This window comes from Podarcis liolepis (assembly GCF_965112155.1).
Source record: "Podarcis liolepis genome assembly, chromosome: 9".
NCBI classification, from domain to species: Eukaryota; Metazoa; Chordata; class Lepidosauria; order Squamata; family Lacertidae; genus Podarcis; species Podarcis liolepis.
Genome location: NC_139564.1, coordinates 57941128 through 57955275, shown reverse-complemented (window position 1 = coordinate 57955275; position 14148 = coordinate 57941128). Strand labels below are relative to the sequence as shown.

The following is a 14148-nucleotide window of genomic DNA, read 5'->3' as shown; positions in this document are numbered from 1 at the left end:
AACGTGGTCTTCGAATTGAGGTTTTCAAACCGTCTTCATCAGAGGCAGCCCAACATTGTCCAATTCACTCAAAAGCAGTGCCAAACACCTGCAAATCGCTCCCTGCAAGGTTTGGCAGTGCAAAAATCTAATCTAGAAGTTACCAGAGCATAGACAACAGAAGTTAGGCTATCCCTGTCCAGATAGGGGTGTAACTGGGCCACCAGCCGAAGTTGATGGAAGGCACTCCGGGCCACTGAGGCCAACTGAGCCTCAAGCGACAGCAAAGGATCCAGGAGGACCCCCAAGCTACGAACCTGCTCCTTCTGATGAAGTGTAACCCCATCAAGAGCAGGCGATCTCCCACCCATCTGGTCTAGGGAACCACCCACTAACAGTGCCTCAGTCTGATCTGGACTGAGCTTCAGTTTGTTGATTCTCATCCTATCAATTGCCGAGGCAAGACTGCTGGGAGTAAACACAATAACAGTCTAAAAGTGTTTTTTAAAGGTACAGACCCCCACCATCTCCTTATGGGGGTGTCTGCATATGGCCTAAGTACCACATACTAATTTTGCTATCCAGTTCAATATATAATTTAAGGGGATTGCCTCAGTAAGCAAGTTTTTGCAGAAAGGGAGGTATCTGAGCTCAGGGGGGGCTCAGGCTATTCGCTGAAGCCCAAACAGAGGCTGCCACAACATGAGCAAATCAACTGTCAGAAATGCTATTTCATTACTCAAGCATGAGTTACGCATGTGCATTGGACTCTGACTAAACCCATGGTGAAGTGGGGTGCTTCTGAGATATCTAGGACTTGGCAAAGGTCAAGTGGGATCCCTCCAAGGTGACACAAGTCAAAATGAGGAACCCTGAGTTGTTCATAGCACAGTGGCAATCCAGACATAGGAAGAAAATGGTGCAGAAAAGGATCTGCTGGAAGCAAAAGCAAGCTTAATATAATGCCATTTGAAAGATACCAGGGAGGGACGGGTCAAGAGAGTGATCCAAGGGGAGTTATTTGATTCAGAAAGTTAATCCCTTAGTTGTTCCCAGGTCTGCAAGTGTGTACATGCTAATTTTTATCTGTATAGGTGCAAATCTAGGTTTTCCCCAAATTCAGCTCAGAAAGACTGTACAATGCTGTCCAAACTCACTGTCACAAGTACGGCACAATTACATTCAATGCAACCCCTTGGAAAATGAACAGGACTTCTGTAAACGCAGGTGTCAAGCACATCAGACTTGTGGTCGATTTTACAACATAAAAATATATCTGCAGATTCACCATTTTATTCCATGTCTTCAGTACACCAGATGAAGCTTGTTTGGCTAAAAAACATAAATACATATCCTGAAATTTGGTCTGGCTGCCATGATTGGTACACAGATGGGAGAAAAAGAAAAATCAAGGTGTGTCTTCATAAAACACATTTGCATAGAAACCACATCGAATGCATTCATGAAAGCAAACCAAAAATGTGTGATGAAGTGGACTGGAGTCCATGAAAGGGTATGCCATTATAATAATGTGTTTTAAAGTGCCACAGGACTCCCTGTTGTTGTATTCAAACCAAAAGCACAAAAACTTGTCAATCTAGTTAACTATACTAACTACAATACTGCATGAAAACCGGCGTTAACAGTTTTCACAGACGGTTGGGAAATATCTTGTTAAAATATTGTACCCAGGAAATTATGCTGTGACGTGCAATATCAAAAATTTCAGGTATCATCCATCCAAAATCTCCAGAACTGCTCACAAGGTGTCATTCAAAAACTCATGGCATTGAGCCAGTATTTATGCTGTTTAGCTGCAGTTGCTCATAGCCTTCAAAATTCCAATTCTCAGGTTCCACCATTGCCCCACTTGACATTCTGCTGCCTAACCCAAGGCTCTTCAAGCTTCTATAACAGAGATGCAGAATGTGTGGTTCTCCAGATACTGCTGGATTACAGCCCCTTCATCCCTTGCTATTGGCCATGCCGGAAGGGATAATGTTTTGTTGGCAGTCCGCGACATCTAGAGGACCACAGGTTAGCCTTGCTTGCTCTACAACATCAGAACCATCCATGGCATCAATAAAAAGGTAGGCAAAAAGGATCACACCTTAACAGCTCAAAGAGCTAAGACCACAAAGCAGAAGACAAACATACGAGTACCAAATACAACCCCAGTTCTGCATACAGTCTATAAAAAAATATTTTGTAGATCTTGGGCCAGTGCTCATTGTGCATCATAAAGAACGACAACTCAGAGAATCCCGAATAAACATTCTTTCCATTATTATGCCGGTACACAATTAATTCCATGAAAAGTGGATTGCCAGTATGACTGGTCAGCAAAACTATGTGCAAACTTCTATTTCACAGTGGTTTGGACATGAGACGCACGGCCATCAGAAGATTACTGTTCACAAATATCAGAGGGTTCCCCCCCTCCTTATTGTTTGTTTCATTCAGATGTCAGTACCACATCAACAATCTCTTCCACCGTGAGGCATGTGCAGATACCTAAATGCAGTTGTGTGCAACTTTTTACTGCAAGCAAGGATTTGTGGAGTGGAATCTTTACCCAACAGATTAGAATAGGGATAGAATGAGCAGGGACACTTCTACCCAAGCAGACTCTCTTCTTCCCAAGGCCGGTTGAGATGTTGAGACAAGAGATGAGCATTTATCCCATAATCCCAATGAGAGTCAAGGGTGGCCCTCATTTCAACAGCCATTCAGCCCACTCTAGTCTTGGCCTATGCAAGGAGGACACTCCAGCTCAGGGGTTTCCCAAACTTGGGTCTCCAGCTGGTTTTGGACTACAACTCCCATCAACCCTATCTAGTGGTCAGGGATAATGGGAACTGTAGTCCAAAAAAGTTGCAGACCCAAATTTGGGAAACCCTGCTCTAGCTGCTTCCCAATCCTATCCCCTCCCAGGCACTTTTTACACCCTTGCTCAGGCATATCACCAAGAACGACCTGCCCCACACTTGGAGAACCACTGAAAAACCAACCTTTACAGATCAGAACATGCTGTGCTGGCTGGGCCAATGCAGTTCAAAACATCTAGAGGGCATTCACAAGCGCAGGAGAAGACCACTCACCAGCAGGAGATCAAAGGCCACTGCTGATTGATTACAGTGCACTACAAATAAGAATTCACTGTCTATTAAAGTTTATACAGATATTTACACCTTACCTTTAAACAGAGCACTAAGTTACATTTTTAACAATCACATTTGTAACTGTATTATTAATCTAGTATGAAGTCTAAAGCCAGCCAGTCTGCAAAGGGTAGCAGCCCAGACAATTCATCCTGGTCTGCCTCCATTTACTTGGAAGCCAAAACAAACAACTTTTAAGTTTCCCTGCCCATTTGCCTAGAGGAGATTCCTACCTGCCACGTGTAACGAAGTGAGTAACCATTTGCAAACCCACCCAAAGCACACTTTGCGAGGAAACGAAGTTCCCCTTGAAATTAATCTCCCTATACTTCTCTTGATCCATAAGACGCTCTCAGGAGACAGAACCATTCAATAGATGTGCATACGTAACTGAATGTTAAATCTCTGTTTGTTTTAATGTGCATAGCTCTTTAACCTTTGCTTCTACTAGAGTGTGTGCAGAGAAGCTCCCTGTATGTTGGAAAATGCCTATTTGAAGTGCAAATGATTGAAAAACAGGTTGCCCATAATATAGTTTGGGGGTGGGGTTAGGAGGACACTCAGCTGCAATTAAGCATTTACTAAGAAATTGCCCTTGAGAAATCAAGATTTAGAAAACCAAAGAGCGCCTTTACTTCTAAATTTATGTAATAAAGTTATCATTACGTACTAATTACAATATGTACATTTCTGAAACCTAAAATCCAAAACAGTACCATAAAAATGCATGCTGTTGTTAATTTTCATGTTGTCAAGAGGCATGCTAGTTCAAAGTTACATTTACTTTTGTCATTGGCCTTTATTGGTATAAGTTACGTTTACTTTAAAAAGCGACATTTTAAATTTAGAAAGTAAGCCAATGCTGATCCATTTTGGTCTCCAGCACAGTTGTTTTAAAAATTCTTATTATCCATATATCTTGCTTTGCACAGCAGGTTTATGTATCATTGTTCCACGGCATTATCAAGGCCACTGAATCTGGGGATTCAGCCTTCAGGCCAAAGTCATTCCAATAAGCAACTCCTTATTTTTTAAAAGTACCTCCCTTACAACGCAACTTTACCACTGAAGTTTCGCTGGCTGGCACATGTGTGCACATCACATTTGCAGACATCAAATGGTGACACATTTCTATAAAAGTCATCACAGATCCAGGACTAAAGACGGATAAAATTGCATGACATTACCTAGCAACAAAGTCAGCTTACACACCGAGTGCTGAGTGATGCATATATGTCTGTGTGAACCAGCCCCAAACCTGCATGATTCATGTTCAGTTTTAGCCTCTGCTAACGAAAAAGGTTACAGTCCTCTTATACCACTTACCTTCAGAGTACATTTCCTCTGACTTTTACAAAATTTGTCCAAGTTAAATAGTGCCAGGATTGTCATCCAGCCTCAAGAGCTTACAATCTGGATTCCTGCTTCTTCCTGGCTCCCACTGCAAACAATATTCAAAGCCCCAGTACTGAACTTTCTACATTTAAGTGAACTGTCACTGTTTTATTCCCCACAGACGAGAAGTTTCATGTTATAAACCATAGCCTGCCATTCAGAACGACATAAGTAGTGCAAGTTATAAATAAATATTCTGGCTGGAATCCAAATGGTTGCTTCCAATTCTGCTTCGTCTGTTCTAGAGGGATTTTGGACTGTCTCTTCTTCAAAAAGCAGAGGCATTAAATTATTGTGGAGCTGTTTTATATATATATATATAAACTACCCTCTGTTTTGAAAACAGTTTGCTGTTTAAGAAACACAAGTCTAAAGTCATCTTAGGTGTATGGAATTGGTTGCACAGTTTGGATTTTGGAGCCTCTTTATAAATAGCCTCAATGCATTTTAGAGCATGCTAAATGTTCCACACCAGATGGATAATAAAACAATACCACCCTAAGATTCTGAATAGAAGGTGATGCCACCCCACAATTGCCCCCCCCCCCACCATTCCAAGTGAAACCTGCAACTTTCACCCAGGGGATTAGACTGAACTATTAGGGAGATGCAACACAGCAGTGGCTACAAAACAATGCCATTTCCCCCGATTTCACGGGTGAAATATTTGCAGGCTTTGGTGGGAGCAACTATTGGACCACAACGCTAATGTAAGGAAGGAGCCATAGGACAAGTTTCTATTTACTCATACACTCTCTGCACGTTTGCTCTAGAACAACGAATGGGATCGCTCGAGTGGGTCTGATCAAATTGTCAAGGACCATCAAAACACTACAAGGAGGAAGGTTACCAGCTCATGATACTGGGGGAAAGGACAGAATTCTCATTACGTTCATAACATGAAAAGCCAGAGAAGGCGACAGAATTGGAACACAGCCATTTGACTCAAGGAGGGGCGAAGCCTTTAAAATTGGGCATGGAGCTCTAATATACGCTTAAGAATAGCAGCTGCATCAGAGCTAATGTGCAAATGAGATACAAAACCTTGGTCTAGGGCAGCAAATTATATAGTGTGCATTTTCAGAAACTGACATTTCAATAACTTATTTAAATTAAAAGTTTCTAGTCCCAAGTATTCCTCTCCGCTACGCTTTCAGGCGGCAACCAGCTGTCCTGGAAAACCAGTTCAAAGGAAGCCGTTCACTCTGGGAGGAATACCAGCACTGAGAGAATCGGAAAGCTGAAATGTGATGACATCTTTTGAGATCCCGGCAGTTTCAGATGCTGCTCCGTTCCTCAGTTTGGCCAATCCGGAAGACTTTAAAAGCTGCTTCCGTGAAGACTACAATATTTCCAGATCCACGTGGCGCACCTCAGGATTCAATTTCTGAAATGAAAACCATAATGCTTTTAAACAAGCACGTGGGAAGAATGTCAACACTGCACAATGGATCAAATCTTGGATTTGAGTTGAGGCAAGGACCCGAGTTCAGAGCTCTGCTCAGAGGCTCTCTTGGCAGCCTGGAATGATTCACCTGCCCAGGCTGAGTGAGGAGAGGATAAAAAGGGAGAATCCCATGTACAGTGGTGCCCCGCAAGACGAATGCCTCGCAAGACGGAAAACTCGCTAGACGAAAGAGTTTTCCGTTTTGGAGGTGCTTCGCAAAACGAATTTCCTATGGGCTTGCTTCGCAAGACGACAATGCCTTGCGAGTTCCTGCGGGGTTTTTTCCTCCCCCCCCCTTTTTCTAAGCCGCTAAGCCGCTTATCAGCTGATCCGATCAGCAGATAAGCTGCTAAAAGCCGCTAATAGCGCTAATAGCACTAATCTGCTAATCTGTCAATGGGCTTGCTTCACAAGACGAAAAAACCGCTAGACGAAGAGAATCACAGAACGGATTCTTTTCGTCTTGCGAGGCACCACTGTACACAGTCCCGAGCTCCCTGGAAGAAGCGTGTGATCAGTACTGAACACATGCAAAATAAATCATTCAGATTTAACATTTTATTATTCCATCCTGTCTCTGAGCAGCTCAGGGTGCTTTCCATGGTCTTCTTGGACTCTCACGATACCATGGAAAACTGCCTGCGAGGTTAAGAGATAACAAGTGACCAGAGGCCACACACAACACGTTCCACAACTGAGCAGGCAGCTAAATCCAAGTCTTCCCTTTCCAAATTCAACACTCCACTCACTGCTCCACTTTTGTCCTCGTGGACAAAACGTGATTACGTTTCTGGGCAAGTAGAATCATAGAAGAGTTGGCAGGGAATCTAAACCAAAGCATCCATGACCGTGAACAACAAATTCTTGATGTAGGCATCCTCAGCTACTTCTTCTGAAGTGCTCCCTTCCATCGCAGTGGGGCTTCTTCAGGAGGCTGTTCCCAAAACGAGGTGGCCAGAGAAGCCAAGACAAGAGCCTTGAGGCCAGTCATGGGGAGCCTCCAGCCTCTGGGCCTCTCTCATTCTGTACCTTGGGGCTCTTCCCAGGCCACACACCGTCCCTGTACTCTCTGCACTTTGTGCCTGGCTGGAAGGTGTCCCTGAACTTTGATCATGCATCTTTCTTTGCCTGGCTTTTGGAAGTAGGGCAACCACCGTATTTATCGCTCCATAACACTTTTTTCCTCTTAAAATCGAAGGGAAAATGTCTGTGCGTCTTATGGAGCGAATGTATGGTCCCTGGGGCTGGGGGGGGGGGACCTGGGCTTCCCCCGACAAGCTCTGGGAGCACTCCCTGAGCTGCTTTTTGGGGCGGGGGGGGGGGGGCGGGCTTCCCCCATCAGCCCCGACAAGCTCCTGAGCAGCTCTGGGGTAGCCTGCGAAGCCTCCGCAGGGCAGCAGGGAGCCTTCATTCCGCTGCCCTGTGGAGGCTTCGCACAGCTATCCTTGGCTTTTGCGGGAGGTGGTGGAAGGGACAGAGTGAGGCTCTCTCACTTCCCCCACCTCCCGCAAAAGCCCCCAAGAGCCGCGTTCCCTTTAAAGAGCTGCGCGGAGTGTGAGTGTGTGTGGCTCCTGGGGGCTTTTCCCTGAGGAGGGCTGCCCTTTTCCCTCCACGGGGAAAAGCCCGCAAGCGCCGCACAGACGCTCCACGCGGCTCATGAAAGGGAGCGCTGAGCAGAGCCTGGGATGTATACAGGCTCTGCTCAGCGCTCCCTTTAAATAATTTTTCCCCCCCCTTGAATCCCCCCCCAAAAAGTAAGTGCGCCTTATGGAGCGAAAAATACGGTAGCTTGCTTTTGCATCTGGCCCACCCCAGAATGTTGTCCATAAGGGAATGTTCGCCCCTGGACAGAAACAGGCTTCCCATCCCTGCTCTGGGTCTTTGTTTACAACGTTTTAACCACCCGTGAACCTGAAATGGGCATATTCGCCTAACGAAGCCTCAATTATGGAAGGAAATCATTTCCTGCCGAGGCCGGTTCAGCAAAGAAGTACATAGAAGACTCACAGAATCACTGAGTTGGAAGGGACCCTAGTCCAGCCCCCTGCAACGCAGGAATATGCAACTGTCCCTTGCGGGGATCGAACCTGCAACCCCAGTGTTATCAGTGCCACACTCTAGCCAACTGAGCTATTCAGCTGATTCCTTCTCCCTTTTCACCAGCCAAACTCTTACCTTCAGCTCTTTCTCAAGCCGGTCGACTTCTGCCCCTAGCGTGTCAATTATATTTTCGCCATGTTTCAGCATGAAATTCTCTAATTCTTCAGGAGTCGTCACCTGCTGGATTTCCTGCCATGAAGTTAAGCAAGCAAGCTTTAAAAAGCAGCAAGGGGGGAAATAACAAATATGCTTTCCTATCTTGTAAACGCAAAGACTTTTTCACGTAACGAGTAATGCCATGCCTCAAAAAATGGGAGCACGAACCTATTTTCACTAACTGCTTAAACTCAAGTGTTGGCACAGAACTGGACTGTCAGCTGGCAGTGGTATCTATTAACTGGCTACATTCATGTTGTGTGTATTCCAAGTTTCTGAGCAGGTGCAGAAAATCCACAGAGCTAAGGACCCTTGAGAACCTCAGGCTTTTATTTACTTTTTTTTAAAAGCAAGTTTCTAATGCTTACAGGTGCAAGGTTAAGCTTCAAAGCATCGCCTGGTGAAATCTCCAAAGCCAGAATTTTATTTGAACTTTTGGTAGGGAGGTGATGAAGCATGGGCAGCTTGCTGTCCTTCTCCAGAAATGCAGAAACATGCTTACAACCACTAAGGAGAGGAAGACAAACTTGCTTAAACTGCACTACTCACTCAGGCTGCAGAATCCCCAGTGCAGAATATGAATTAGCTTAGCACAGCTTTCTGTTTAACTAGATGTTACAAGTAGACCCCATTATTATACACCGTTCACAATATCCTTCATTTTTAAGAACACACCTCTTAGAAGTTAATAAGGCTTCCTTTTAAAAACACACACACACAAAAAAAAAGGCTAAGTTTTATGGTAATGAAAACCATACCACGTTAAAAACTGAATTATCAGAGCAGAACTAAATACAAAGGACACGATCCAGGCAAAAGTTAGCCTTTTGCATTCCATTTGTTTTAACTTTCCTAGAGCTGAATGTTTGTGAACATTCTAAGGCATCACATCAGCTCAGCCAAAAAATAATCCCCTTCTCATTAATGTAGGATTAAACAATTCCTCATTTATGTTGTTGTGAGCTGTGAAGTAAAGCTACATTGTAAATAATTCCCTGTTGTATTTACAGTGGAACCTCGGTTGTCAAACATCTCTGTTGACAAACATTTCGGCTTTCGAACGCCAAAAACCCAGAAGTAACTGCTTCAGTTTTTGAACGATTTTAGGAAGCTGAACATGCCACGCGGCTTCTGTTTTGAGTTGCCCTATTTGTACTGAGGCTTCCGCTTTCAGTTTTTCAATGTTTTGGAAGTCGAAAGGTCTTGTGGAACAGATTATTCAAAAACCGAGGTTCCACTGTCCTTGTAAAAAGAGTTCTACGCCAGGTTTCCACTTGAAAGCCCAAAAGGCAGATTTGTATACAGCCTATAAACTTCATAGAGGAATTGTGTATAAATACAAAGTACATATACCACTGATTTGGGGTTTTTTAAGTGCACTTAAGAAAAACTACTGAAAACAACCACGCGTATTTATGCATACTTGTAGCAGCTGTTCAATGTCTTGTTTCTCCAGGTAAGACCGAGTAACAACCCGTCCATCAAAGTCGACTTCTGCTTTGAATCTCACTTTACTCATTCCCATATCTGTGGCTTTAACATCATGAATGGCTCTGAGATAAATATTTTGTAGGATGTGGTGGGACAAAGCAAAAACAATTAGGTGTTTCGAGCTGCCCAAGCAAATGGCCACATGACCCAAAACTTACTTTCTTCCCATAAAAATAAATAAATTCCAAAGTTAACTTGAAAGAAGAACTCATCATTCCACCCATTACATGCTCTGTCTTTACTGTTGATGGTTTTTGCCATCAAATAGGTCCTTCCCCACCCAACTCTCTTACCTTACAGCAGGATCACTTTCCAGTAACTCTGTAAGTTTCTGTAGCTGGTCAGGTTGGATGGATCTTCCCAGCAGAGCTTCAGTGTTGGTGTAAATAAGGAAGGCTGATACAGCTCCCAGCAGTGTCCCCACACCAAGGGACCCCAGGCTGTCGTAGTATGGGTTACCTGAAAGGATACACACAGACACAAATTCATTTCTCAAAAGGGATTCCTGTTGTGTGCCTTCTCCATTTCTCTCGGTGGAGATGATCACTTAGGGATGAAGCTAGCCACGCTATGCGGCACTCACACTTTTCGCTACGTAACCTGATGTCGTGGATTGGTTGGGTGCAGAGGAATGATGGGAAGGACCAGCTGGGGAAACACCAAGGGAAGAAGGCTCAGAGCCCGGGGATTGGTGGCGGGAGAACGAGGAGTGGGCAGATGGAGAAGACTGGGGAGGGAAGAGGTGCTGGAAGCTGAAGAGGCAACAGGGCTTAGTGAGCTGGGAGAGTATGTGGCAGAGAGGAGCCCAGAATCAGAGGCAGAAGCTGAAGCAGAGGAGGAGGGAGGCCAAGAGGCAGAAGGGAGTCTGGCTGGTGAAGACTCACAGGTGTCTGCAACAAGCTCCCCTCCCCGCTTATCTCCCAGGACCAGAGGAGGCATGAAACGGGTGGAGGAGAAGTTGGCTTCATATAGGCACAGTCTCCAATTGCTTGGGGGAACCTGGAGAGGAGGGAATTTAGATGGCTGCGTGGAGGTGGGGACTTTCACTCTCAGCAACTGATCCTACTTGCCCAGTAAAGGCAAGACTGAATGGGGATGAGCTTCTGTGGTCATTAAAAGGTAAAGGGACCTCTGACCATTAGGTCCAGTCGTGACCGACTCTAGGGTTGTGCGCTCATCTTGCTCTATAGACCGAGGGAGCCAGTGTTTGTCCGTAGACAGCTTCCAGGTCATGTGGCCAGCATGACTAAGCCACTTCTGGCAAACCAGAGTAGCACACGGAAACGCCGTTTACCTTCCCGCCTATTTATCTACTTGCACATGATGTGCTTTCGAACTGCTAGGTTGGCAGGAGCTGGGACCGAGCAACAGGAGCTCACCCCATTACGGGGATTCGAACCGCCGACCTTCTGATCGGCAAGTTCTAGGCACTGTGGTTTAACCCACAGCGCCACCCGCGTCCCCTCTGTGGTCATTAGACTCCAACAAGTCTGTGCAGACTGCATTCTTGCTAAAAAAAAGTTAACTCCAACTTGCCCAGTGTGATTTACTGCCGGCTTGCTCCCAACGCCACTTAATGGATGGGACAAGAGTGAAAAATGTAAGTTACAGTATTACGCAATTCACACATCACTAACCAGAACTGTGAGGAGGGAGTTAAGGATGTAGGAGCAGAAATGGCCAATTAAGGTCTCCATTTAATTAAAATTGCTCTAACCCGCTCTTCGGGAGAAAAAGTTGTCTTAATCATGATCAATAATCATGCTTTAAAAACACACACAGCCAAGATAGCCCCTGCCCGCAGACTTCCAGTCTAAAAGTCATGACGAAAAAGGAAAAATGCATGAGAATGGAAGAGCAAAACTAGAATGCTGTCAGAACATTGCACAAGATCAGTGGGGTTCTAGACTAGCCTTGACCCCAACATGCAGTTTTTCTATGTGCAAGGGTTTTACAGAAGCAGGATTCAAATCTCCAACCTGCAGCACTCCAGTCCAGGAAAGTTTTGTCTACTTATCCTCAGTTTGTTTTAAGCACTTGACTATTACTGGGGGTTTTTTGCCAATTGCCTTAGAAGAAGATTAGCTTCTTCTAACTTGCCCTGCTTGCAAGTTAGAAGAAAGTTCTGCCAGGACTCAAAGTCACAGAAAGGCTTACCTGTGAGAGAAGTCAGACCCATACAAGTAGCAGCTAATGTCACGCCCAGAACGGCTGCGGTATCTTCTAGCAACACAACATTTGTGCTGGGATCACGAGCCTGCATGACTGAAGATTGAACATGGGTGCAATAGTGAGGTGCTGACATAGCCACACAAGAGTTAAACAAATGAAAACTTGCCAAAGCTTTTAATAAAGTGTTTGCTGCAATGTAGAGTTAAATGTTGATAATGTTTTAAAATATGATTCTACGGACATCTCGGAGTTCAGTAGTTATTATTTCCTTGGTAGCAACAAATTCCAGGAAGCACTAATGAACGAAAAGGCTTTTCTTCCCATTTATGAACAATACAGGAGACATTAAGCTGTACAAATTCAAAATAAGTAAAAACGACACCAGAACAGCTTCTTGCTATGTTTTACAAAATGAGTAAATTCATCTCATGTTACGTACCATATTGGTAGAAGGATACATCTCTGGCCCGAGCGCTCCTTCGAATTTCATTTATAGCTACAAGAAGAGTAGCTGGAATAAAAGCAGTGAAATAATTGTTTCAGTAAGAGAAAGAACACAAGGGAAACATTTCAACTCCCGATGAAAAGAGAATGATACCGGGTAAAACAGCAAAGAAAATACAATATAAGAAATAAAAGAAGCAATGGAAACACGAGTAAAAATCATACAGCATACAGTGTACTGCAATTGCTACAACAGGCAAATAATAATAATTAAGTGGTCCACTATCAGCAAACTTTCAAATGAGGGGGGAGTTGGGGAACCACTGCTCTAGACTAAGTGAGTTAAGAAATCCAGTTCAGATTGGCTTAACTGCCTGCAACTAAGGTTCTATATCCAATTCTTGCTTGTGACTTGAAGGCCGACTTGAGATGAGTCTAAGAATTTGGGGGAAACCACCCTTCTTTATTCCTCTGAATTGCAGATTTCCATGCCAATATCAGAGACTTGCTTTTTTCATCTGGTCTCTTTCAAAAGATGTTTGCTGTGCAATCCGAGAAGCCCATCAACAAAAATCCCCTCTCACAGCACCAGCTGTGTGTTTCTTTGCATCAAGTTCTTTAACTTAAGTGATTTGATCAGCACACCTAGATGCCAAATCACAAGTTTTATTTATAGATTTAAAAAACACCCTCCGTGTCATAAGTTAGGTTGGTGAGGCAAGCAGGAGTTTCATCCCCTAGGACACACAAACACACACACACACACACACACACAGAGCACTTTAGATTTGCATGCTAAAGAGTTAAACTATAATAGCTTGAAATGTTATACGCTTAATTTTGTATGCTCACTTAGGAGCAAGTTCAAGCCTTTAAAAAACTATTAATGCATCAGCAAAGTAATGGCAAAGTAATAATGCATTTTCCCACTGGAATACATACCGCCTTCAGACACCAGTGATCCTGCTAAAATACAATAAGCCTAGAAGTAATAGGGGAGAATGTAGTTATACAGTAGAATGCCTTGGGGAAAACAGTAGTTTGGTTTTATTTCAGGAATAAAAAACAACTTCCTATATTGTGAGACAAGACTGAAGCAGAAGAGCCAAAATATTAAAATTGTAGTAATCTCAAGAAGCACTCTAGTCTCCTGACTCATAGGCTAAGAGCCAGGACTGTGTTTTGCCAAATTGGTCAGACTATTACAATGGTGATACTCTGTAGCAGTAGTGACTTCCTAGTTCTGAAGCACACGTAACTCAGGCATACCATAATCTGCAACACTATTGACATATTGCATCCAAAATCAAAATGTTGTTGCATCAAAAAAAGGAGTCCTAGCAGTAAGGCGTGGTCTCTGTCTTTACAGCCTGAAAACATGCCCTACTTCTTGCAATACTCACAAAGACCAAAATGGATTACTTAAATTGCAGCCCAAATGCTGCCATTCCCCTGCCTTTCCCCCCCCCCCAAAGTAAAAGAAGTTATCGAACACAGCAAGGCGAGCCCCGCAAAAACTACCCACTGTCTGTGTCCAACACTGCTGTTCTGCTAGCACAGCAGGCTAACGAAACGAAACTTCACTAAAGCATTGCAATTTTCAAACGACGGCGACAACTCACCCAAAGAAGAGATTCCATGGGCTGAGGATTCATCAGACCTATGATGCCGTGATACCATGAAAGCCCTGCGCCCATCATGAAAATGCCAACGCCACTGATCAGGGATGCAATGTAGCGCATGTTTGTGAAGCCATATCTGGGTGGAGATTTGGGAGAGGGAGGAGAGAGAGAGAAAGCATGC

General features: G+C 44.1%; 1 protein-coding gene across 1 annotated transcript in view; it reads right to left on the bottom strand.

Moving 5' to 3' along the window:
- Positions 1–1256: 1256 nt before the first annotated feature.
- SLC30A9 (solute carrier family 30 member 9) overlaps positions 1257–14148 on the bottom strand; it is a 33390-nt gene continuing 20498 nt past the window's right edge. Inside the window, exons 11-18 of the mRNA XM_083459996.1 lie at positions 13968–14103; positions 13288–13327; positions 12341–12412; positions 11887–11994; positions 10023–10188; positions 9662–9791; positions 8158–8271; positions 1257–5922 (exon numbers count right to left, since the gene is read on the bottom strand). Of these exons, the coding sequence (XP_083316122.1) occupies positions 5878–5922; positions 8158–8271; positions 9662–9791; positions 10023–10188; positions 11887–11994; positions 12341–12412; positions 13288–13327; positions 13968–14103 (811 nt within the window). The 3' untranslated portion in view covers positions 1257–5877. The remainder of the gene's footprint in view (positions 5923–8157; positions 8272–9661; positions 9792–10022; positions 10189–11886; positions 11995–12340; positions 12413–13287; positions 13328–13967; positions 14104–14148) is intronic.